This window comes from Macrobrachium rosenbergii, chromosome 15 (genome assembly GCF_040412425.1).
Source record: "Macrobrachium rosenbergii isolate ZJJX-2024 chromosome 15, ASM4041242v1, whole genome shotgun sequence".
NCBI classification, from domain to species: domain Eukaryota; kingdom Metazoa; phylum Arthropoda; class Malacostraca; order Decapoda; family Palaemonidae; genus Macrobrachium; species Macrobrachium rosenbergii.
The window spans coordinates 57,616,839-57,644,297 of NC_089755.1; the positions used below are offsets into that span (position 1 = coordinate 57,616,839).

The following is a 27,459-nucleotide window of genomic DNA, read 5'->3' on the forward strand; positions in this document are numbered from 1 at the left end:
TCGGCGGCCACGCCTCCCTAGCCCTTATCTTTCTTTTAAAAACCCCTATCACCTGAGGGCTGAGGCTACTTCCTCCTCCTCCTCCTCCTCCTCTTCCTCCTCCTCCTTTTCCTCCTCTTCCTCCTCCTCCAGGATCCCTTTCCCCGTATCCTTATCTTCTGCTAAAAATGGCACGAGAATATTTAGCACAGTGTCGAAGAGAATGCTACTGGGCGTATCTGGATTGGGATAAATCGACGGTAATAAACGCAATTAGCGGGAAATGTCTTTATTCCATATTCTTGGATATGCTGAATTAATTACAGTTAATCAGTTCTTCAAATGGTCATTAAAATACCTTATTTTTGGTTAAATATTTAGTAAAATGGATAAAATAGGATACATAGATATAATTTCATAATGAAAAATGGAGTCCCAGATAACCAAATTAATTCTCTTTTAAAACTTGATGTAAAATAAAAATTAACAGGTTTAGGGTCCTTATTTTAAGTTGGGCTCTTATTTAAATAAGGTGTACGAATTCCCCTTATTTATTCTAGTGCGGTTTCGTTTCACAAAGACCAATTCGATAAGCGACAACAGCTTATTTTGGAAATGAATTTAGTAAAAATGATCAAGCATAAAAAAAAATTCTGTTGCTTCTTACTTAGCCTAATTGCGTAGGAGAACTTCCGAGTCTTATTTTTAATTTTAAATTGATGCCAAGAACGATAGTAAGAGTACAGTAAATTTATTAGTCAGTCTTTATCAGTTAAACAGATTAAAATACATTGATTTTCGCATGTACAGTAAACCTTTATCCGTATGTCAGTTTTATTTCAGCATTTCGTGAAAATTGCAATTAAAATCTTAGATAAGAAACATGATTGAAAATCCTTATTTCTTCGTGAAAATTGCAGCTAAAATCTCATATACAAACACATAATTAAAATGTTTTATTTTCACGTAACTTTTCTATATATCTCTTACATAGTCTATGCCGTTTTGGTTTAAATATTTTGTATGCAAAGCGAAGTGAACATCCAATCAATTAGCAAAGGTAAATTATTGTTGGATCACTCATTTTGTTGATAAGGTAAAATAAACTAAACTCCTTTATGTAGATAAGATAAAATAAACTAAACACCTTTATCAGTTATATGATAATTATTTTGGTATTAAGTTATCAAAAGGGGGCAAACTCGGTCAAAACAGCAGACCAAAATATTCTAACTTGGTTCTAGTTTTTTTGTAAATAAGGTAGACCACCTAATAACTTTTATCCAATACCTATTTTGTTTCATTATTTAGTGAATTAGATAAAGTTCCTTCTTTATTTTTACTTTCACTCCAAGAATAATCTTCGTTTTAATAATTTTTGTGAATAACTTAAATAATCCATCTTTGTATCCGCTTTTAATCCAGATATGAATTTTGGTTTAAATATTTTCTGAAGGGGGTAAAATATCTCGTCTTTATTTCTGCCTATATATTCCAAGCATGAGTTTTATTTCGTTATTATGTGAACAACTTAAAGTTCCACTTTTACTCCAAACATGATATTCGGTTCCATCGTTTTATTAACAGAATACATCTCCCATCTTTATCACCACTTTCAGTCCGAGCATATATATATATATATATATATATATATATATATATATATATATATATATATATATATATATATATATATATATTGTGTTTCACTTCGAAACACGGTAGACTGGCGTATTTAAAAAATTCTTTATCATTTTAATAAAACACGCCTCATTTCTATTCCAACTTGTATTCCAAACATGAGACTCGATTCCATTATTTCACAAATAAGATAAATTCCCAATCTTTATCACAACTTTCAATCTGAACATATATTTCCTTTTTTTTTGCGTTTCACTTGCCTGCTTAAAAAGAAAAAAAATTCTTTATTATTTTAATAACAAATATTTTATTTCTATTCCAACTTGTACTGCAAACATGCTGAATTCCTAATCTGTATCACCACTTTCAATCCGAACATAGATTCCTTTTTTTTTTTTTTTTTGCGTTTCACTTCGTAAACACGGTAGACCAGCCAACCGTATTCCTAATGTAATCTCTCCCGCCTACGTAAAAATAAAAAAAAATAAAAGATATCTCGGAGCACGCCAGGAATTCGGTCGTATTTATACGACACAACAAAGGCCCCCTGGAATGAACGGATATTCACGGAATATCAGAAAGAAATTGGTGTCAGATCTCAGGCTGTCTTTTGTTTTATGTTGACAGTTGGAGAATGGGTTAGAAAATGGGCTTTTCTGGTGCGGGCTTCTTCCGATGGTTATTAATGGGCTCCTTTTTAGGATGGGTGTTATTTGAATGGGTCTGTGTATTTTGAATAATAATAATAATAATAATAATAATAATAATAATAATAATAATAATAATAATAATAATAAAGGGTTTTATTTTAGCTTCATCTTTAAAAGAACGTGGCTGTTCTTCACAGATTCTAATAATAATAATAATAATAATAATAATAATAATAATAATAATAATAATAATAATAATAATAATAATAATAATGACTGGTATATGATAATGAAAACAGTGACATTATTCATAATAATAATAATAATAATAAAAAGTAATAATAACAATGAAACTATTCTTACTAAAAATAATAATAATAATAATAATAATAATAATAATAATAATAATAATAATAATAATAATAATATAAATAAAATCGTTATTATTACTATCATGCAGTAAATTTAACGAACAAATTACGACGAGTTTGACTAATTACAAAAAACTACCTCAACAGCTCACGTTCGAGTCCTAACGAGACCTCAAACAGAAGACGACTGCAAAAGGACGTTTTTGTGTCCACCAGCCCATTAACAAAGAGCTTCTAATATCAATTTACTTGTGGCGAAACAAATAAACTTTCTTTGCTGCTCCTTGACAGTCAAAATATATAACTTTTTTTCGTTTTCATTCCGTCATCATGACGGCAGGAGTTTTTATTTGGGCTGGTAGGGACGTGTATATGTTGTGTGTTCAGGAGACAAGGATTGTGTAGGAAGAATGGGATGGATAGTATTTGTTTTCAAAGGGATATGTATGTATATACTGTATATTATATTTATAAACATATGTATATATATATATATATATATATATATATATATATATATATAAAATATAAATATATATATATATATATATATATATATATATATATATATATATATATATATATATATATATATATATATATATATATACCTGAATCACAAAAATATGGAACGTGATGAATATATAAATAAAGACAAAATCCACGAAGGAAAGAGAAACACAGGAGTGCTGCGAGGCCTTTCGACTGTAGTCCTTTGATTAGCAGACTGAAGAAATATAAAAATAAGTTGATAAAGAAAGTTCATATAAATGACAGATGGGGATTACAAAGGAAAAAATATATACCTGGAATCCAACACAATATATATATATATATATATATACATATATATATATATATACATATACATATACATATACATATACATATATATATACCCAACATGTATGCTTATACGTATGAGTATATAATCATTCATATACGCGCATGACTGCGTCGATGTTAGCAAAAGCTTAGACACATTTAAATATGCATACATCAAATTATTATTTTAACTTGACCGCTTACAAATTCTTGACCTCACTGCTAAGTGCTCTCTAGCTGCGAATTCCGATGTCATATAAATACAAAGCGAGTTTCCCATAATAGCAGCGGCCAGCTGGACTATCGCGGATGAAGATAGGATATTTAAGGATAGGATGTTACATAGGATATTCGTGATGGCGTCCGGGTTATCCCTTTATCACGCAGACCGTCAAGGAAGCTGTGATTCATTGGCCGTTTGTCATATCGCGACTCGGCGAAGTGAAAACGTACGCGCATGCGTGGTAGGTCATATGTATATATATATATATGTATATATATTTATTTATATATACATATATATGTATATATGTATTCATGTATATATATACATACATACATATATTTATATATATATATATATATATATATATATATATATATATATATATATATATATATATATATATATATATATATATATATATATATATATATATATATATTCTTTGGGAGATCACCAACGTAAAAAATGAGCAATGGATTAAATGAATAAAACTTGCAACAAACCTTAGAAATCTGGTGCAAGAGAGTTACAGCACCTATTATACAATAAAAACATCCTTTAATTCCACTCTTTCTTTTTCTCAGACCTCATTGTGTCTCATTTCCCTACACACGAAACTCCTAAGCCCTGGTGCAAGTTTATAAAAAAAAAAATAATTCACAGACTGCAGTTGCTTTCATCATCATTTTCAGATTGAAACATCTTGCTTTTCGAATTTTCTTTTTTCGCCGATTCAAGCAAACAACTTTCACCCACTTCCTTTTGTAACTAACTATGCAAGCGCTTTAACGATCGAGGAGGAAGATTATCTAACGCCAGACTAAGCACTTCGCGTGCATTATTAATTTGTTGTGGCCCCTAAGTCTTTATTATTCCCTTATCTCTTTTTTCCGCCGGTATTCGACAGTATCGGCTGTGGAATCCGGCTGGATACATGTCGAAGAGACAGTTTTACAGTGACCAAAATAGTTTTGTATCCCCGGCGATACGAGGTAGTTTCTTGGGAGGGGATGCTAAATTTTAAACTTTCTTTTTTCTCTTCTGTGCAATAGCATTTTTTTTAGTACATTGTATATTTTAGTAGACAGGTTTTAATGAACATTTATCAGCTTAATTTCAAGCCGCTCTCGGTCAGAGATAGATCTTCCGATTAAGATGCAAAATTTTCTAGCGTTTATTTGACCTTTTGGCAATAGATTTTTAAATGAAATGAGTATTTTTTTTTAAAGAAACATTTTAATAAGATATAGTTACTAGATTTTTACATGGAATGAGTATTTTTTTTAAAGAAACATTTCAAAAAGATAGAGTTACCATCTTTATTAGAATAGCAGTTTCAGAAGATTCTGTTTGTTGAATTTTCGCTAACAGCGTCCTCTCTTCGGTGAAAGCACCGAGAAACTAAACAGTTTCGAAGAACAGTTCCTGAGAATAATTATACATCTAAATAGTGACAAATAGTTTCAGAAAACAGCTCGAAAAAATATTAATTCATTTAGACAGAATTCACGACGCACTGAAAGTACAGACGCGTCTAGATCGTCTTCTGCGGTACCCAATCTGGAGTGAAATCAGCGGAACAAACGTTCGTGATTACAGACCTTTCAGCCCATAGATCCGTCAGCAGTCCAGACAGCGATCTTTCTGTCTGTTTGCCTGTTAGTCAGTGTTTCTGTACTCTCTTTATCTGTGTGTATAGACGGTTGTTATACGCATACACATACAAACATATAAACACATACACAAATATCTTTTCTCGGTTGTAGACTGGATAGCGTTGGTTAGGTCTAGCCTCCAGGTTTTCGGAAAGTGTGTGTGTGTGTGTGTGTGTGTGTATGTGTGAGGTTGCTAGGCCTATGGCCTAGTATTCATAGCATTCAAAACATTCATAGCAGGTTGATACGTGGCCAGCAGATATGTAACGAATCACGGAACTTGCTAACGGGAACCAAATACCTTTTTTATGATTTTTCATGTTTTTTATTTCTGTATAGGGGTATCTCTCTCTCTCTCTCTCTCTCTCTCTCTCTTTCTATATATATATATATATATATATATATATATATATATATATATATATATATATATATATATATATGAGAGAGAGAGAGAGAGAGAGAGAGAGAGAGAGAGAGAGAGAGAGAGAGAGAGAGAGAGAGAGAGAGAGAGAGAGAGCGTTGGAGGAAGGGATGAATTTCCTACACCTCCAGAACGCAACACTTCATTTTCCTTTGTTCCCCACACCACAAAACCCAACGAACATCATCCCAACCTATTAATTGATTGCAAAACACGCGCTGTAATGCAGTACAAAACAAGAAGTAACACTCTATCAATCATAACGAAATAAATGCAATAGTGTAATCCTTTCCTTTTTTTCCCGTGGCAGAACCTTTAAAACTCGCCAGGAACCAAATCTTTTACCGTGAGAGTCATTCAGAACCTCTAAAACTCATCTTTTACCGGGAGAGTCATTTGCGGTTCTTGGTGATGAGCTTGTCACGTCATTCTTGCGGTCTTCCGGGCGAGCAGTGGTTTATTGTGGCTTAGAAGATTTGGTTTTATTTAAAAAAAATGTTTTTATGTTGATTTTGTTCCATGGATACTTTGGGTATAGGATGCATGGATACATATATACATACTGAATGCTCACTTTATGTGTATTCATATTTTTATACAGTTTTTAGTAAATTAAGGATGTTTTATCCTAATTCAGAATTACGTTTTGATTATATTCTTTTTTAGATTGAAATGCAATTTATGTATGTATGTATGTATGTATGTATGTATGTATGTATGTATGTATGTATAATTTCCAAATAAAATATTTTATGCTAATTCCAAATTACATTTGGATTAACATTTTAGGATAGAACACAGTGTATGTATGTATGTATGTATGTATGTATGTATGTATGTATGTATGTATGTATGTATGCATGCATGTATGTATGTATGTATTTATGTGTGCTTTCCTTATAAAAGATTTTATCCTAATTCATATTACATTTGGATAATTTTTAGGATAGAACAGTGTATGTATGTATGTATGTATGTATGTATGTATGTATGTATGTATGTATGTATGTATGTATGTATGTCTGCTTTCCTTATAAAACTTGCAAGGCCGAACATCCCGGAATTTAAAAAAGAAATAATGAAAACAAAACTAAACTTTCCTTTCAGAATTGTCCAAGCATGATCACGTACAATAAGATTGATTGTCACAGCAAATTTCACATTTCGAAAATGTCCTTCTTTTGAACAATGGAAATAGGTAGCCTTGGCGTATTCTGCTATCTCTCTCTCTCTCTCTCTCTCTCTCTCTCTCTCTCTCTCTCTCTCTCTCTCTCTACTTCACTTTCTCCTGCTATACATATTTGCTTGTGTTCATTTATCAAGACTACTATGAAAGACATTTAGAAATTACTCACCGTACTATGCAGATACTGTGAAGAATCCTGCGGAGATTGACGTGAATAGTTCTCTCTCTCTCTCTCTCTCTCTCTCTCTCTCTCTCTCTCTCTCTCTTTATGACTGTCTTACTGATTGTTAGTCTGTAATTCTGTCCATCTCTCTCTCTCTTTCTCTCTCTCTCTCCCTTCTGGCTCCTTATTTGTATGCTACTTTGAATGCTTCCCTCTCTCTCTCTCTCTCTCTCTCTCTCTCTCTTCCTTCAGCCTCTTTGTATGTATGCTCCTTTGATTGCTTCTCTCTCTCTCTCTCTCTCTCTCTCTCTCTCTCTCTCTCTCTCTCTCTCTCTCTCTCTCTCTCTCTGTCTTGCCGTTTGCGTTTGTTAGTCTGTAGTTCTCTCTCTCTACCTCTCTCTCTCTCTCTCTCTCTCTCTCTCTCTCTCTCTCTCTCTCTCTTCCTTCAGCCTCTTTGTATGTATGCTCCCTTGATTGCTCCTATCTTTACCTCTCTCTCTCTCTCTCTCTCTCTCTCTCTCTCTCTCTCTCTCTCTCTCTCTCTCATCCCATGCCTTCGAAACCGTGCCGTGACCACCGGAATAACGGGTAATAGAAGATCATTAAAAACATTCCCCTAAATAATAATATAAGTCAAGATTACGCTCCCAAACATTCTGAAAAGAATGACTTTGATCAAGAGAATGATTACGATTAATGAAAAACATCCGCTAGTGGCTAATGAGAGGGTTAATGGCGCCGTCAAAAAAGTGAGTTTGCGTAACGAGGTGAAATGTATGAGTGATGACGAATGATTGTATATAAATGCTTAGCGAAATGAGAGAGAGAGAGAGAGAGAGAGAGAGAGAGGATTTATTTTGATGTTGGTCTTTTCGTTATGCTTAATCAAACTTTTTTTTGACATTTTATGAAATTATAATTACTGATAATTGACAGGTTTTGGAGTGAGTTCATATTGGTTATAATAACATATAATAATTATACCTGCGTACGGCATAAAGTTGTAATTATTCTATCTATAGTTATAGTTATTCTTGGGCATTGCGTAACAGTAGAAAGCTAGAAAAATATGATTATGAATTTTTATTTTATGTAAATCACTGTAGGCCATGGCAACGTGATTCTCGCTGCTTGAATAACCTTATGCAAATTATCAGCCATGAAAAGTAAATCGTAATTTTGATTAATAACAAAAATATCTTAATTTTTTCTTTACAGGTCAAAGGTCATGGACATCCTACTGCTATTGACACGAGTGAGGGGTCGAATTCAAATTCAGGTATTGTAAAAGTAAGTGTTTTCATTATTATGTAGTTATTAGTCGCATAAAAGTATGAAAAAACGAATTTGATTTTGATAATACATTCCAGTTCCGATGCTGGAACGAAGCCTGTGATTTATATAAAGACAAATTAAGATATTATGTATAATAATTTCTTCTCAATATGTGCAGTTCATTTTATATAAGAATACTTCACATCTAATCTGTTTATATGATATAGATATTTCCTATGCCTTTTCATTTTAATTAAAAACCATTTCCCACGAAAAGCCGGGATAAACTGTACAATATAATCCTTTCTGACTTATTAAACAAGGCCTCTTATGAAATAATATACAACGATTGTAGTCTGATGTAAATATTCACCCATAAAGTGGAAAAATTGGCTAATGTATTCTGAAAAAGATGCGGTCGGAAAACGGACCAGAAAGTTGAGCATACGTGAACTTGTAAGCTGCATTCCCTATCTCCACAAGATCGTAAAGCCGTATAATCCTGGACATTTAGCGTAATTCTCTCTCTCTCTCTCTCTCTCTCTCTCTCTCTCTCTCTCTCTCTCTCTCTCTCTCCTTTTTTCCCCCTGGAACAAAAGGGGAGCATACGTGAACTTGTAAGCTACATTCCCTATCTTCACAAGATCGTAAAATCGTATAATCCTGGACATTTAGCGTAATTCTCTCTCTCTCTCTCTCTCTCTCTCTCTCTCTCTCTCTCTCTCTCTCTCTCTCACCTTTTTCCCCCCTCGAATAAAAGGGGACAACGGTAGTAAACACAGCTACATGTGTCGTGTACTTAGCAGGACCGCGAATCGCCTCATTAAAATTCAAGACCGCGCACAACATCAAACGAGGTAGGAGGGTGGCGCCGAGGTTTTACGCCAATTTTTTTTGTTCCGGTGGGCGTGTGTGTAAGGCATATACCCTGGGCATGCGTCGTTGAGGCGGAGCCCAGACGAGGCGAGGAATGGGACACGGGCGAGAAAATGAAGAACTGTGAGTAAATCAGAAGAGAGGAAAGTCATCAGGCGGGCTTGTGAATTGGTAGGTTGGCGGAAGGCGAGATTGCGAAGTCAGCGGAGCGTTGCAGGCATACAGGAAGCCTTCAACTCCGGGGTAAATCATCTGCTTTCTCACTGTGGTTTAACTTTCGGGCTGAAGTATGGCCCATTAAGACTCGTATCAGGGTAAATGAGACTCGTATCAGAGCACTGAGGTTTCTTGCAAGCTTCGTTTAAGTTGGGCCATTTTTTTTATTGACAAATTATAGGTATGAAACTACTGTTCAACTTGATTCATCCGGGAGTAGGCCAACTCGCTCATTTCAATCTTGCGAGCTGAATGGCCGAAAGAGGCGCTGAGCTTGTCTTTGCAGCCTCAATTCCATAATTCATTCATTCACATTTATTCATTAATTACCCTACACGGTAATGTTTACGTTGTAGCGCAAGCGTACGGCGAGAAATGACGCAATAAGTAGAGTGGAGAGACTGCCTTTTAACGCGCATGCGTCTAACCTCAGAAGAATCTATAAAAACGGCCCTGTAATTAAACGAGTTATTTTATGCTATTGCACAGCTTGCCATCCCAATTTTGGCCCACTCTGCTGCTCGTACCGGACCCCTAAGGATGAATACCACCTCGTGAAATAGAAGATTAAAAAAGTAAGAATTGTAATCTAAGAATATTAAGCAAGATTTGATTTCCGAAGCGTAATATTAGAAGGTTTAATACATTATCAAAGCAAAATTTAAGGAGAGCGATCTAAGAACATTAAGAATATTGAGTATTTTAGCAAAGCGTTAGCATAGAAGGATGAAAAAATACTCAGATTAACTAAAGAAGGGTATTCTAAGAATATTTATCAAATACCCATCTTACCAAAAAGGTGACTATTTTAAAAATATTCGGTAAATACTCGACTTGAAAATCAGAAATGAGATATAAAAATTATTACGTAACAACTCAGCTTAAAAAAAAGATAAAAGCTGAAATGGATTCTATTCAGCAAACACTCACGCATTAGCCCCCACTTTCTTAAAAAGGGAAAAAGGGTCTCGGTTCGAAATAACATAATAACCTCAGAGCATAATGCGATTGGTCATGGAAAATTAAAACGTTTGAGTGTTTTGACCGTTTCAGAACAGCAATCTCATCGCGCACGAGTAAGTTAGACCATTTCGCGAAGAAGAATTCTTTCGCCGCAGTGTCTGTATGACGAAGAAATTGCTGTTGTTTGGTTCGTTTCATTCCCGCAGGACGAGGTAAACTGAGAGAGAGAGAGAGAGAGAGAGAGAGAGAGAGAGGAGTTTATAAACAAAGCGAGTTGCGTCATGGGTCGTTACCCAGAGATGCCTTTCGTGAGATAAGCAAGATTACCCTGGGTAAGGTCTCCTGAGGCTGGTGGTCGGAAATTCGCGCCGGATATGTAAATATCACTTCGGGAGAAAGCGTAGTATGCATTCCTGTACGCAGAATGCCGCCGTCCGTTGCGTATAACGAAATACAGCTAGACCGGACGAAGGGGATTCAAGCATGAATGCAAAGAGAGAGAGAGAGAGAGAGAGAGAGAGAGAGAGAGAGAGAGAGAGTGACCTCGGCAATAAATGCTTCATTTGTAATGCACTCACGGGGAGATAGCTCGACTTGAATAATACTGGAAGATGGCTTCTGCATTGCTAAAATTGAAAAGGGGTAAAAACGATTGGTTTCGAGAATTTCTCTCTCTCTCTCTCTCTCTCTCTCTCTCTCTCTCTCTCTCTCTCTCTCTCTCTCTCTCTTCAGATAGGCTTATATATCACGTGTACATGTTACGTAAATACACGCATTTTCATTTATAGATATCTGAGAGTACACATATATATATATATATATATATATATATATATATATATATATATATATATATATATATATATATGTGTGTACATAAATTATATTCTTAGGGTTTCAAAATATTTCATATAATCCCTAAATCTATAGTATCAAAAACGCAACAGAGGATAAAGTGGGAAAACTGAATACAGAAAAAAAACATAAAAAAATCAAGCAACAGAACCGTGACTCAAACTAGCTTCTATAAATGATAATTTCCAGTTTCTGTTACTGCAAAAACAATACGCATAAAAACATCTCGAATACTTTTTCCTCAGTCATTCAATGAACGTTTGAAATCATTTATTTCGAATGAAATGTGCAATAAATCTTTCCATAAGAGATACAAGAGGCACGCAAATTATGCAAATTGCTCTGCACTGGAATGCGTGAGAAATTAAGACGCTGCGCCGGCAGACAGAACCGATGTTTGTCATCGGCAACTTGACACATCAGCTCAATAGGAACGCAGCTTTTATGCCTGTCTGTCTGTCTGTCATTCTGTCCGTTTCACTGTCTTCCATTTGACAGATCAATGGAAGCAAAAAAACACAGTTTCGAAGTCAATAATGGCTCTCTGTCTCTTTCGAAAATGTCCGTCGATATCTGTTCGATTATTTTTTCATCGTCCCCTGACGCAGGAATGAAAATGTAATCGCGCTGTCAAGTACGTCAGGGAACGTCATCACCAGACAATGAGAATGTCAGGGGATTGTAAAAAGTAAAGAAGAAGAAGATTTGTTATTGATTGTTGCAGTGTGATTATCGACCGGGGAAGATTCTTAAAATTTGAATTACGTTTTTTATTATGTTATTTTGATTTTCTGTTGTCGTTGGTGCAATGCTTTATTGTTTCAATGTGATTTTCGATCGAAGGAGGTTCTTCACATTTAAATTGTTTTTTTTTTATTATGCTTTTATATTATCTGCTGTTGTTGATGTAATGCTTTCTGCCCAAAGCAGCGTGCTTGACGAGATGGTTCTTTGTACATTGCTGAGATAATCTTGATGATAATAAATAGCTGTTGACTTTCGCATACTTTAAATGTTATACCTCGGCTCATATTCGATTATATATCTAAACATTTTGCCTGTTTCACATTACTTATATTTTTTCATTACCAAAATAAAAAAAAAGGGGTGTTTTATTAAATTTTTTGGACTCGCTGTCGCCAAGTTACCTTTAATTTTAATTTTCGCAATTAAATCTGAATCATATCTGATGAGCGACTCTTGGGATCTCGATTCTTACGCGAAAGAAGAAGATAAATAAACAAAGTGTGATAAGCCCGGACGAACCACATTTGCGATGACATTCGAAATATACTTTCGCCTCTAAAGTAAACACGGAATAGACGCGAAGTGGTAAACCGTTCTTAAATGGATTTTAGGATTTTTATACTTAGTTATAGATTTTTAAAAAAAATTATTCGAATACCAGTTAAACTTGCACTGTCATCATCATCATCATCATCATCATCATCATCATCATCATCATCATCATCATCATATCCTGTTGTTAAATTTTTAATACGTTTTTGGTCATTTTTAGCTTGATAAGTGGCCTTGGAAAATGGTACGAAATTTCTCCCTCCCTCCCCCCCTCCTCTCTCACTCTCTCTCTCTCTCTTTGAATTTAACATAATGGCCAGAATGCTTAATCTGATAGTAGGTGAATATAAATGCATACACACACACACACACACATATATATATATATATATATATATATATATATATATATATATATATATATATATATATATATATATATATTGTGTGTGCGTATGTATATATGATTGCATATGAGAGTGTTCTTTCTGTTTCTCATTCCCTTCCTTTCACGAATTATTTAAGGCTCCTGAGAACTTTTGGCAGGAATTACTCGAATATTGGGTAGCCTGCTATTGCATAATGCATGTCAGCTGCTGTTGAAATTCCGCCAGTACAGTCGAAATCAGAAATCAGTTTTAAACAGCAAATTTACGGCGTAACTGCTCCCGATATCTAGAAGAGGTATGCCTAAGTCCGGATGCTTCGCGGATTCTGATTGAATATTTGCGGTTCCGTGATAATCGTGAATGACCTGTTTTAGGAAAGCTTTTAGAAAGTAGCGAGAGAGAGAGAGAGAGAGAGAGAGAGAGAGAGAGAGAGAGAGAAGGGAAATGTGGTCGTCATGGACGATAGATGTAACAAACACGAACCATAGAAATGATGTTATTGAGGATATGCATTTCGTAATTTTTTTTAATGTTAGAATAACAAGTTAAAATGAAATTCATGGTTTTTTCACCTTTTTTTATATATTACAATTAAACAAAAAATATTTTATATCTATCTGCTGTTTATTGAGGTATTCTGATAATGAACTGAAATGAGACTCACTCCAGCCCAGATTTGAAGTTGTTGAGAAAATGCATTTCGTAATTTTTTTTGAATGTTATTAAAATAACACGTTAATATTAAATTCAATCTTTTTTCACCTCTTTTATTAAACGAAATGTTTTATGTTTATCTGCTGTTCGTTGAGGCATTCTGATAATGAACTAAAATGAAACCTCCTTCAGTCCATATTCTTGTTTTTCCAAATCGAGAATTCAAGAAGAACCGACAAAGGACAAGACGCAAAAATAAAAAGTAATCATCAAAACTGAACCTCCCTACAATATATTTTTTTTCCATTCTATCTCGGGAATTAATGAATAATCGTCAGACAGCAGGAAATCTGAAGGCTTTACGTGGGCTTCATAAATATGAGTCTCCTACCCACTCAAAAGAAAAGAGGTCATGTGAATGAGTGATTAGGGAAAACAATATCCACTTCAAGATCTTTTGAGCGAAAGAAGAACTTTCAGTGCATGGATGAGCGGTTGAGAAAATTAAATGTTTTATTTTTTTGTGGCATGTTTTTTTTTTGAGGGGGGGTATTTCCATGAAAGTGCGAGTCGAGATGGGCGCTTTGGACGTTTCATTTCGCTGTTGTGGATTTTTAGATTTCATATTTTACTGTTTTATAAACTCATTAATTCTGGTGCATTGCGAGGATAGAGTTAAGTTGAAAATATTTTATGACAACGTCAGAAAGTTTGATAAACCCTCAAAGGCAATTTCCTTATTATTTTATTCAGTTGTTTAATTTCATTACAAAACTTCTTTCATGGAAATATTTAATTACATGCAAATCAAAATCACTTCATTTTACATTTCATTTCCATACAGATTCTTCTCCATTCCTTCCCGTCATCCGGACATTTCAAATTTCATATAATTATCAGTCAATTTCCTTTTAATTTCTCTTTTTTAATTTCCTTATAATTGACTTTCAAGAGAGTCGGCTGAACACCCCACACTCAGCCCGTACCCTGTCATCTGTCACGGTCTACCGAATAGACGGGATTGGACAGGAATCATAGAATTTCAAAAGGTTTTTGCTCCATTTGCAATAAAAATTTTACGCTCTTTAGGTTGGTGGTATTCCACTGTTCTGTCTGTATATATATATATACACATACACACACATATATATGTATATATACAGTATATATACATACATACTGTGCGTAGGCTCTGTTGTATGTATAAGCACAGGTATGTATACACATACTGTACCTGTAAACAGTTCCAGTAGACATGTGTCCTGCGTATGCCACTGAATGCATATTCTCTTACATGTACGCATTGCGTATATGTATCCGCTGGTATGTATCCGCGCGTAATTTAAATCCTTACACTCGGTATTAGCAAAATTAAACCATCTACAATTCAGTTTTTTTGAATGTAGAACAGAAGCATATTAATTTTCGAAAATACATACTTGGCCATCAATTGACACTCGTAAAATGAGCTTATTGTCAAACGTACCCAAAAGACTTATATTTTCTTTTTATTATCGTTTTTATTAAAGTCTTTGTCTGTTACTTTTCCCAGACTTTTTTCTCCGACTATATTTAGCAGATGTTCTCTGATGGTAATTACAAGTTATGAAAGTTTAATTGCATATACGTTCCCACTCATACCTGATAAAGAAGTTTCTTGGTTTTGTCCTCTCTCTCTCTCTCTCTCTCTCTCTCTCTCTCTCTCTCTCTCTCTCTCTCTGAGAGATGTCTTAATTAAGCGTAATTACCGGGTAAAAAAAAGGTAATTGGTTCAATATATTACGTTAATTCCAAACCAAGAATGTTTTATTTGGTGTAAAATGCACAATAAATTTCTTCTTCTTAAGGAGTTTTATGAGGAGAGAGAGAGAGAGAGAGAGAGAGAGAGAGAGAGAGAGAGAGAGAGAGAGAGAGAGAGAGAGAGAGAGTATGCAAACAAGATATTCTTGAGGAAGGACATCAATAAATCCTCCCAAAAGGATATGAGTATATTTTTTCATATATATATTATGTCTTACACAATAAAATTTTGCAGTAGTCAATAGGTCAAAATTACACCCAAAAGTCGAAAAATATATTTTGGAAAAGTTCATTCCAATTTTGCTGATTCTATTTTCTTTTTATTTCCTTTTCCCCAACTATGTAGAAGCCCAATAAAATTTATAACACCTGATGCCATTTCTTTTCCTTTTATGGTGCTGTAATCTCCCTTTCACGTTTGGAATAATTATATGCGTCTCTCTCTCTCTCTCTCTCTCTCTCTCTCTCTCTCTCTCTCTCTCTCTCTCTCTCTCTCTCTCTTTTATTAAGTGCTTGTAGCATTCAGTTCTATTGCTTGTGCTTTCCTGCAGATTGTTGTACTTTATTTTTTGTGTCGTCAACCTATTGCTATCTATCTATCTATCTATCTATCTATCTATCTATCTATCTATCTATCTATCTATATATCTATCTATCTATCTATATATATATATATATATATATATATATATATATATATAAAATTTATGTGTGTGTGTATTAATGCATTTTCCACTGATTGATTGTCTTCCTGTTCACAACGACTGGCGTCACCGTCTTGACATTTGACAATCAAAGCCGACAGACAAACAGCTGCAAATGATTGTTTTGCAATTTCATGTTCCTCAATATTTCTACTGTGACCAGGACATTTTTCAAACGCATTGAAAAGAAGACCATGGGGATATCGACCTTATGACAGTTTTGCATAAGGTTCATTATATATTCGTTAATTTCTGTATTGCTTACAAGGAGATTTCAACCTTATTGCATTGTTGCATAAGGTTTGAGTTTGAATGGTTCTTATAGCATGCTGATATTATGGACACCTCTTTGAAGTTTTATCGTTGAATATTTGGGAATATTTGTTAATCTCTTTTTAATGGAGTTACTTTTATTTGCAACTTGTCATACACAGTTGTTTAGTAGGAAATTCAATATGTATATGTATACATAATCTCTGGGAGCGTTTTTGCATATGTTTATAACATAGTTAAGCAATATGATGTATGCATGAATAATAAAAGAAATCCTTGCCATTATTAATTATCATTATCAATATTAATACTGAATAGATAGAAGCTTATTGCTTTATTATTTTAATATAAAATCAAAGAGATTTTCATATATTGTATTTCATTTCCACACTACCCACACCTCACTCCCAAATTTCCCCCCTCCCCCCCCAAAAAAAAAAAAATTCAGCATATAAGTTGGGGATGTGAGGTAGCAAGCCCCTTACCCACACCAAGAAAAGTGTCCTGTGCTATATCAGAGATCGCTTATAAAAGCATCAACACGACCCAATGTCGAAATCGCCAAATACTCTTCATGTCAACACAAAACAAGGAGATGAGATTTCATTGCCAGGATTAAAAAGCAAACAAATGGCATTCTTTCTGCAATAAATCAACAAATATGTAAATATGCAAATGTCCTGAGACCTTGTTGCTTTGAGCTAGGTTCTCCATTACTTTCACGGTGTCAGGGCAAGAGATTATCTGAATATAATGATTTTTTATTTAATTTCGGAACTGTTGGAGGTAAGACTTCATGAGAACGTGGGTATGAATTTTTGCTTCATCATCTGTCATCATTGAGGTTATAATTATGTCCTGTTTTTATTGCTGGGTGTAGTGAGAGAGCTTTTATTTACTTCTTATACGTATGTGTATATGTGTGTATATATACTGTATATATATATATATATATAATATATATATATATATATATATATATATATATAAAATATAATGAAAGCACACATTCTACAAGCTTGAATCATATAAAAATAATTTCATTGTAAATTATTTTTTATTGTTGTTTACAGAAAACGGCGTGATAATTTCTCTCTCTCTCTCTCTCTCTCTCTCTCTCTCTCTCTCTCTCTCTCTCTCTCTCTCTCTCTCTCTCTCTCTCTCTCTCTCCTTGAACTAATTATGCTTGTTTACCAAATCAGCTAGTTATGTGCGTGGTGCTCATTCAATGCTGGGTGGAGAGAGAGAGAGAGAGAGAGAGAGAGAGAGAGAGAGAGAGAGAGAGAGAGAGAGAGACAGAGACAGAGACAGAGAGAGAGAGACAGAGAGAGAGAGAATATACGAATTTACATACATGAATCAAATTATAATTAACATGACAAGACCTCAACGATACAATCCTTCATGAAGTGTTGGGACCACTTGTCTAATATCCAACAGGTGTTTATTCATTATTCATCTGAAATTTATCATTGTCTATTCATCAGATACTTCCCGTGCATACATTAGATGGTTTCTGAAAGTGGAGAGAAAGATATATATGAAAATGGAACTCCCTTTTTCATGCGAAAGCAATTCATTCCAAAATTCATATCCGACTTCCACTAACTTTTCTGAATGTTTCAGTTTCAAAACAAAACTAACCTGAGGTCAGAATTTTTATTCCACAAGCAACATAATTTGCTTGCGGTGTTCCCCAAGCCTTTTGTTGTCTCCCTATCCGTCTTCGCTTGTGAACAGCCAACATAAATCTTTGCTTGACGTTCGTTGCGCTAATTGCTTGCAGAATAAACAGCTGCTTTGTCATGCAGCCGTGCGTACTCAAGCGTACCTATTTTTGTTCGCTGTGATTCTCTCAATTGTTATGAAGATAATTTAGTAGGTTTTAAAGGTTTCAGAAGTACAGTCGTTGGCAAATTGCGTTTTATGTTGTGTTGGTTTGTGATCTTATTATGCATTCATGGTTGTTGGTTGATGGTTAGAAAGATATTACGTTGAATTGTTCATTAAATCTCAGATTTTTTTTTACATTATATTTTGATTTTCCTTAAAAAAAAAAAAGGACAAAACACCCCACCGAATGTCTTAGAGTGATCCATCACCGCTTCTCTCTCTCCAAAGATGGAGTACATACACAAGCTTTTTTTTATATATAAAAAATGAATTTTTATATATCAAAAATGAATTTTCAATAAATAATACTGATATTACGGGTCTAATGCTTTATTACATAATGCGCTTTTATCTCCGGCGTTTATTAAAATGTATATCTGATAAAATCATTTCCTGTGGCACCCACGGGGATCCATAGAACCTCGATGAACTCACACCACCACATTCTGTCCGGGGCTAACTCCTCCAGATCCCCCCCCCCCCACCCACCCCAACACTCGTCTCCTGCTTTCCGCCTCATTGTCCTCAACCACGTCTCCTTTGGCCTACCTCTACCTCTTCTGCCAAGGGCCACCCACCCCGGTGTATCTTGTACTATTCCCTGTCTTCTATACTCATGGCCTAGGCCCTAGCCACTTCCAGCGTGAGAGCCTAACATACTCATCGACCGGTTGCACCCGCGTTACTTCTCTAATTCTGTTATTTGATGCACAATCTTTTTTTCGAAAACGGAAGAGAAAGGCCATTGATATAAAGATTGTGTTAATGCATTTGAATACTTTCATAGTACATGTTTATGATACGTTCATGGCATTTACCCTACTTACATCCACGATTACCAAAAATAGCAGACTTCCGGCAACAACAACTGTAAGGGAAGTCTTCGAGAGTTCTGTTGACAAATCCCAATTCACACGGAACTTTAGACGCCATGATGCGGAGACTAAAATAGATATCGGTTACAGTAAATACATGATTGAATACGGTCGTCTCATCACTTGCCATATGGCGTGCGTGACGATGAATGTAAATCGTACGTGATTTATGCCTATGTGTCATAGCACTGCACATTTATTTTTGAGGTTTGTTGTATAATATTCTTAATCGTGTATCATTTTCTTGAGCGGAGTAGACAGTTTTGATGGAACTATCAAATTCAGATTCTGTGCAGTGGATTGTAAACTAGGTTATAGAGTATAAATAAATGATAAGAAGGTTTCACTTTTAAAGCAGATAGTAAATATGAAGTTTTAAATAGCAGATTGTAAATTCAACAAACTTTGGTTTATGATGTCTAAGAGATGAGTTAGTATGTAGCTGTAGAAGTGTGAATCTGAGAGAGATAAATCTGCATACCGTGGTTTTATAGTAATTTTTTTTTTTGCTCACTCATTCACTTGATTTGCCTTCAAGGCCTTGCTGTGACCCATGGCCACTACGATCATTTCCTAAGCTCAAATTCTACTCATTTAACCTTTTTTTCTTTAACTTATTCTCAAACCAGGAGAAAGCTGGGCACAAATTTGGCATCCTGCTTCGTCCTACAGATTTTGCGGGGTCGTGGCAATCCTACAAGGTGTCCTTGGGGATTCCTAATTGAATTTAAAGCGTGAGTGGCGGGCGTGGTCTCATTCTTCGGTCCATTTGTCTGGCTGTTTATTCAAGAAGTCAGGTCACCTCTCCTTATTGGGACACTCCTGCTATTGCCTGTCCAGGTTTCTTCTTCTTCTTCTTCTTCTTCTTCTTCTTCTTCTTCTTCTTCTTCTGCCACTGCAGGAATCTGGAACGTTTTCAGAACTCTCATTGTGATTTTGATGTGATTTGGAACTTTTCTTCTTCTTCTTCTTCTTCTTCTTCTTCTTCTTCTTCTTCTTCTTCTTCTTCTTCTTCTGCTACTGTAGGAATCTGGAAGGTCTTCTAAAGGTTCAGAAATCTCATTGTGACTTTTATGTGATTTGGAAATTTTTCTGCGTGGACCTTTTACTAAATTTCTCATAAATTTCATTGTAATTTTGTTGTGGAAGGTTTTATTAAGATATGACACAGCTAATTTAATGGCAGAATTGACGCGCATTCTTAAAAGTCTAATTAATGAGTTTTCTTTTATTTTTGCAAATGATGTTGAATGAATTTTGGCATCAGTGTATCACGTACAGACGTAAGACATAGCAGCCATTAAGGAGAGACAAGTCTAACAAGATTTTTTCAATATTTACAAAAGAAATTAGATTCATTTTGCCATCAATTCATCACATACAAACCTAACACATGGCGCAACAACATATTAAAAGAAAGTCAAGTCTAGCATGATTTTTTTTTATTACTGAAAATGTAAAACGTAAGCAGACATGAAACACAGAGCCTATAAATCATAAAACTGTCACAGTTATGTCTATACAATTTTGAACGAATATGAAAAAATCAAAATATACACAAAAATAAAATAAATCTGTTTTCTTGTTCGACACAGTTGCTCCCCGCTGGGTTCTCTGTTGTTAAAACTGATCGAGACAGGGATAAGCAAACGCTGTTCTGCCAATGTTTATGTTTGCCTCTTAGATACAATGAATGATGATGGCAAAAAAAAATGATTAGGTTGAATGAATGGTAATATTTTTCATAAAGATTTTGGGGAAATATTTTTGTTGTTGGGCTTTTTCCATAAAGAATTTGGGGAAATATGTTTGTAGTTCGGCTTTCAGAGAGAGAGAGAGAGAGAGAGAGAGAGAGAGAGAGAGAGAGAGAGAGAGAGAGAGAGAGATTCAACGCAATAGCTATAACTTCATACGAGCCTAGTATTGCAATTTCATCAGTAATATATTTCATTTCTTAGTTCGCAACAATACGCCCAAGGTACACGACACTCAAAAGGAAATCTTGGGATTTCTCTTGCAATATTTGTTCACGATCGGGCAAATACGATCTTTTCCAGTAGTTATTTCCACGGCTGAATGGGGTATTAAGTTGCCCTAAAATCTTTTGTGGTTCGTTACAATTTCTCAATTTTCTTGGAAGGATTTTTTTATTCTCTCTCTCTCTCTCTCTCTCTCTCTCTCTCTCTCTCTCTCTCTCTCTCTCTCTCTCTCTCTCTTCGACATCGTTTTCTGACTTTCAGCGACTTTTTCGTGTTTCAGCAGAATCTTTCCGTTTTACCGTTTATTGTCAATTTTTTGTCGTTTTTTGTCGTTACTATCAAACATCAATTACCTTTTGAAGTTTATCATAGAACATTCAAATATTCAAATAAATCTAAATATATTTCTCTCTCGGAGAGAATTTAACAAAACTGAAGTGATTCTAGACATGTTAGTATTTGTTAAGCTTCCAAAGGGCATCTAAAAATGCAAAGCCTGTCAGTTTTAACGTGGGCAAGAGGGGCAGAAGGGCATCCTTTTCACAGACAGTAATTTCCATTTCTAATTTTAGGGCATTCTCTCTTAAGCTTTGGTGTCCTACTTGTAAAAAAAAAGTTCCTGACTGCTCGTAATGGTCACATTCCTTTGGCTTAACCAATCACTTTGGCCTTTACGTAAATTTACTGAGTTTTTGACAATTTTAACTGTTGTTAAGTATGCATATATTTATTTAGCTGCTAGTTTTATCCTTGATTTGTTTTAGATTTTATGTATATTCACTGTAAGGCCGTTCTGTTCTCTTGTTTTAATAAGGATTATCATTTTTATGCCAAGGTTTTCATATTTGTAACTTAGTTGTGTCTTCTGATTGATATCAAGTTATTTTCCAACATCTGACTGAAAATTGATGGCACATAAGAAAAATATAATTAGATATAAACAAAAATAACTTATAAACGTAAACAAACAGAGGAAAAAGCAGCAGCAACGCGCATGCGCGGCGGCCATCAGAAAAAAAAGAGAGAAAAACTCGTAACCAGACGAGGCGCAAATTTTAATGGTGTTTGTTTAGAGGCTGTCTGACGCAATAATGGATGAGTATTTAAACGTAATGGGTGACGGACCACTGTAATTAATTACTCACTCCCTCAGTTGCTTTCTCCGAGCTCGTTGTGGCCCATTGCTCCGTTGAGGAGCTGAGATTTAAAACTGGCTTATGTTTAATGAATTTTTTTTTTATTTCTTTTATTAAGTCAGTTAAGTTGATGTGGTAAAACTGGCTATGTAATAAAAAAAAACATAAGGCATTGTTTTAAATTCTTATGTTTTTCTTTTGTGATTGACTGTTGTTTTGTTTTTATTTTACAATATGAAATATGTAGGGCGTTAATGTATTTACTTTATACACACATATATATATAAATGTATATATATATATATATATATATATATATATATATATATATATATATATATATATATATATATATATATATATATATTTTCATCTGTTCGTCATATATATATATATATATATATATATATATATATATATATATATATATATATATATATATATATATATTATTTATATATAATATTCTGTTCGTCATATAGTTACAATTTTCACGTAAACTCCAAAAGCGAATCATGAAACATTTCCACTGAAAACAGATCAAAGGGGATGGTATATCCTTTCAAACATCACTGGACCTTGCAACAGACCGTAGGAGGCGTTTGGTGGCAGGTCCAAAACGAAGCCCTGGAGACTCAAAGAGACTGAGAAAGTAAGTGTGAGCCTTCGATAAATTCTCTCCACTCTTTATATAGTCGTTCTTAAGCTTTCTCTTGATTACAAACAATTGATAAGTCTTTTTTTGTTGATGGTTGTGTTTTCTCTCAGTCTGAAATAGTAGACTGACCATTAACATTTTCTGTAATATTTCTCTCACTTTCTCTTTAAAAAATGGGAGACAATTTTGCTTGAAATGAATTTTCTCTGACGCTGCGAGGGAATGATCTCAGATCGACCTTCTCATCCTTCCGTCGTATTTCACGTTTTTTTTTTTAGTCCATAAACGTCTCCGACAACGCCTTTGTTATCTCGTGTTATCTCGTGCTTTATGAGAAAATGCTCGCTGAGATTATTAAAGTTTAATGTTTTTTTTTTTTTTACGCTTAGGTGAAGCACGTTAATCATTCGCGAACGTTTCCTTGCATTTTTGGCTTGCGTGACTTAAGCTTTGTCCTAATATCAAAGCCGAAGTCAGAGTCGGTTCCATGCAATCGAACGGCGTCAGGGACGTGAATATTTTTTCGGGTAACAATAAATTGGTGCTAAGTTTTGACGTGTTTGGCAGGAAGAACATTCTCTAAATTCACTGATAAGTACTCTCTCTCTCTCTCTCTCTCTCTCTCTCTCTCTCTCTCTCTCTCTCTCAAAAATAAAACCTTTTCTCTAGGTTACTAATATGGATTTTGTTTTAGAAAGCTCACCAGATGATAATTGCTCTCTCTCTCTCTCTCTCTCTCTCTCTCTCTCTCTCTCTCTCTCTCTCTCTCTCTCTCTCTCTCTCTCTCTCTCTCTTAAAATTTGATCGAAAGCGAAATTTTAATTACTTTCCATTTCGGTGCTTTCATATTCCGAAAATTCATATATTTACGATTGGAAAAATGATACACAGTATTCACTAAACTTTCAACTGAATTTTGAACAATTTAATTTGGGATTGAACCTAAAAAGGACAGTCTGTTATAGAAGCGTTTGATAAAAAAAAATATTAATGTAATCAACAAACTAAAAAAAGAAAGATGCAGATAGATAAAACACTTCATTCAAATTACAGCTTATATCAGTCTCCTATATAGTTTGATTTTCATTGGCGTTTTTTATATTTATTTTATTTCATTTTATTTTATATATACTTACATGCAAGGATTTTGTGTTATAGATACACACCTGCTTATCATTTCACAAATGATAAGCCTCAAATACATTTAGCATTCGATATCAAAAGATAATACGCCCCAGATATCATTTAATATTCGATATCAAAAGATATTTGTGGTCTTATATTTATATAGATACCTGATATGCATAATCTCCTTATATAAAAAAAAAACACAATGTTTGATGCATTCAAACACCTAACAGTCACACTTTCTCCTGTATGATCCACTTTTTGCCATTGTGTAATTCCCATAAATGATATGAGAATACTTCAGCTGCTTTCCACCACTAATAAATGGCTAAGGAACGAAGCAAGCACATATATGAAGTACTGGCAATCTGATAAGGTATTAATGAAACGTATGCATATTGATTATTGCTTGATAGAGTGCAAGGTGTTGCAATTGCGTTAGGTATTTGCTTGCATATTATCGAACGTTATTATCAGTCACGTTTTTATGACGACTAGTTGAAATGGGTGATAGTTAATAGATGACTGTTGCACGCATGGTTGTGCTTGGAGATATGTTGAGTACTCTCTCTCTCTCTCTCTCTCTCTCTCTCTCTCTCTCTATACATATATATATATATATATATATATATATATATATATAGAGAGAGAGAGAGAGAGAGAGAGAGAGAGAGAGAGAGAGAGAGAGAGAGAGAGAGAGAGAGAGAGAATTTGAAACAGGTTATATATATATATATAACTATATATATATATATATATATATATATATATATATATATATATATATATATATATATATACAAAACCTGTTTCAAATCCTACTTTTTAGAGAGAAATAACGTCCTTTTATCATTATTTTTATGCACAAAAATAGATATATAGAAATAATAAGTAGATAAATAAATAGATAGAGAGAGAGAGAGAGAGAGAGAGATATGCGGAACAATTCAGTAGCCAAGTCCTGACAAGCAAGCGTTATTCAACCGCAGCAGAAGCTGCTATTGCTATTAATCCAACACGATACTAAATTCCTCCATCATTGGCTTCTTCCGAAAAAGGAAAATGGTATTCGTTTCATTGCGCTTTATCACAATATCCGAAGCATTCTTCAGATAGGACCTGCGCTTTTCGCCAAGATGCGACGCTGCGCAGTTCTGTGAGTATCCTGAAAAGGCAATTGAGGGTTATTTCGTTTTTATTGTTTTGTTATATTTTATTTTTATATTTATCTTTGTGTTTTCATTTTACTTCAGACAGTTAGTTTAGATTTGGTTTATGGATTCATAAGCGTCTGAATGTTTATATGTTTGTCTGACTGTCTGTTATGCTTGGATTTCAAATCAATATTTTTTGATGGGTTCATTATTGATCAAGGAAGAATTGACCATGTTAGAGAGAGAGAGAGAGAGAGAGAGAGAGAGAGAGAGAGAGAGAGAGAGAGAGAGAGAGAGAGAGTTGAAATCTCCTCTCCAAATTCTTGTATCAACCCGGATCTGCCCTTTCGTTCGAATGATAATAGCATGGAGGCGTCTCGCATCGATTTATTTTCTTTTTCTTCGAGTTTCTTCTTCTTCTTGAGCAGATGAAAAGGGATTTTGTGAAAGAGAAAGTGAAGAACACTTCGGGACTGAGTTTGATTCTCATAACGTCTTCTTATTTTTATTTGGTGTTTTCGTAGGAGCTTAGGTTTTTAGTTGGTGTTATTCTAAGTGAGCATTTGCATATCAAAATTAATTATCATTTTTGTTAGGTAGCATAAGTCAGCAAATTCGTTTTCTTTCATTTCCGATTGTTTTTTCGAAGAACTTCGTGTAAATAGTCGAAGACAGTGTGACCCTAAATATTTAAGGACAGAAAAAAAGCATACACAGAATATGCTCTATTTTCATGATAAAACTTTTTTAAAATTAGAAAAAGTAAAATTAGTCATTTATTTCATACATGAATAAATACTTTTGACATATCGAAAGGTAATGTTAGATATGTCTTCATTTCCTGACAACTTACTTTATTCAATTATTTTATCTTGAAAAAATATACCATAAATATGAGAAAGAAAACAAAGATCTATAACATAGAAAAATGAACCTTAGGTTTTTTTTAAATATATGCAACATCAAGATTTCTTAACCCTTGATTGAATTCACTGTTTTATTAACACCTTAATAATTATTTATGTTATTGCTACTACTGTTATTACCGTCATGAATGAGGATATTACAAGAAATGGTCGGGACGGTAAGTTCCAACCCTTGGGAATCACGTACCGCGCCTAAACTCTGACCTAGGTACATTCAGTCTCTGATTTTATTTTTTCTCTTTATCATATCAATTCCTCCTCATTGTTTTTCGTAATTGTGCATCTGAAAATTTAATCAATTCATTTTTAAAAATGCTTAAAATTTCAGTAAAATCTAATTATTTCACAAGTTAATTCTCCAGTACAAAATTGTTAATAATACACTAAATTTAATTAGCTCTGAATTTAATTCTTCAGTGCAAAATTATTAACAATAAAGTAAAACCTACTTAACTCTGAATTTGACCTCTAATTGCAAAATTCTTGAAAGTTTGTTACAATCTAATTAGATCTCAATTTTACCCTTAAATGCAAAATTCCTCATAATTTAGTAGAATCTAATTAGCTCTGAATTTAATTCTTCAGTGGAAAATTAATAATTATACAGTAAAATATAATTAGCTCTGAATTTGGCCTTTAATTGCAAAATTCTTGAGAATTTAGCAAACTCTAATTAGCTCTCCATTTAACCCTTAAATGTAAAATTCCTCATAATTTAATAAAAACTAATTAGCTCTGTGTTTGTCCGTTAAATGCAAACCTCTTAAAATGTTAGTACAATCTAACTGTCTCTGAATTTTACCTTCAAATGTAAACTCCTTAACAATTTAGTAAAATAAAATTAGCTCTCAATCTTACCCTTCAAAGCAAAATTCTTAACACATTAGTAAAATGTAATTATCTCTGGATTTTAGCCCTAAATGCAAAATTATTAAAAAAATATAGTAAGATCTAATTACCTCTGGATTTTACCTGTGTTCAGTAATAACCCATCACCTCTTGCAAACGACCGCCAAGCCACGTTGCAAATTCCAGTAACGTCTGATATTTCCAGACAAGGAAATTGCCTTAACTCAACTTTTCTCTTTAATCCAAGCTTGGGCTGGCACTCCCCGGGGCCCCCGTCCCAGAGACTCCCCCAAAAATCCCCTCGATTTCAGGTGAACTTTCTTATGTAAACATATTGAAATGAAGGCAGATGCTGTGTGTGTGTGTGTCCGTAACGCTGAGATGATGATGTGAAAGTGAGATGAAGCAGCATCTTTTTGGGAGGGAGAAAAAGGTGA

At 34.1% G+C, this 27,459-nt stretch overlaps 1 protein-coding gene across 1 annotated transcript; it reads right to left on the reverse strand.

The window, feature by feature from the left end:
* Positions 1–48: 48 nt before the first annotated feature.
* LOC136846368 (uncharacterized) lies at positions 49–20,121 on the reverse strand. The gene is made up of 3 exons (XM_067117168.1): positions 19,995–20,121; positions 12,711–12,785; positions 49–218 (listed from the first exon to the last, which is right to left on the reverse strand). The coding sequence occupies exons 1-3, from the start codon at positions 20,119–20,121 to the stop codon at positions 49–51; spliced, it is 372 nt and encodes a 123-aa protein (XP_066973269.1).
* Between the last annotated feature and the right edge of the window lie 7,338 nt (positions 20,122–27,459).

Coding starts and splice junctions, on each gene's coding strand:
- LOC136846368 (XM_067117168.1), bottom strand. CDS start 20,121: ATGAGAGTTCTGAAAACGTTCCAGATTCCTGCAGTGGCAGAAGAAGAA. Junction 12,786..19,994: donor GAGTGTCCCAATAAGGAGAG/GTGACCTGACTT, acceptor ATTTAACAACAG/GATATGATGATGATGATGAT. Junction 219..12,710: donor TGACAGTGCAAGTTTAACTG/GTATTCGAATAA, acceptor ATCCCAATCCAG/ATACGCCCAGTAGCATTCTC.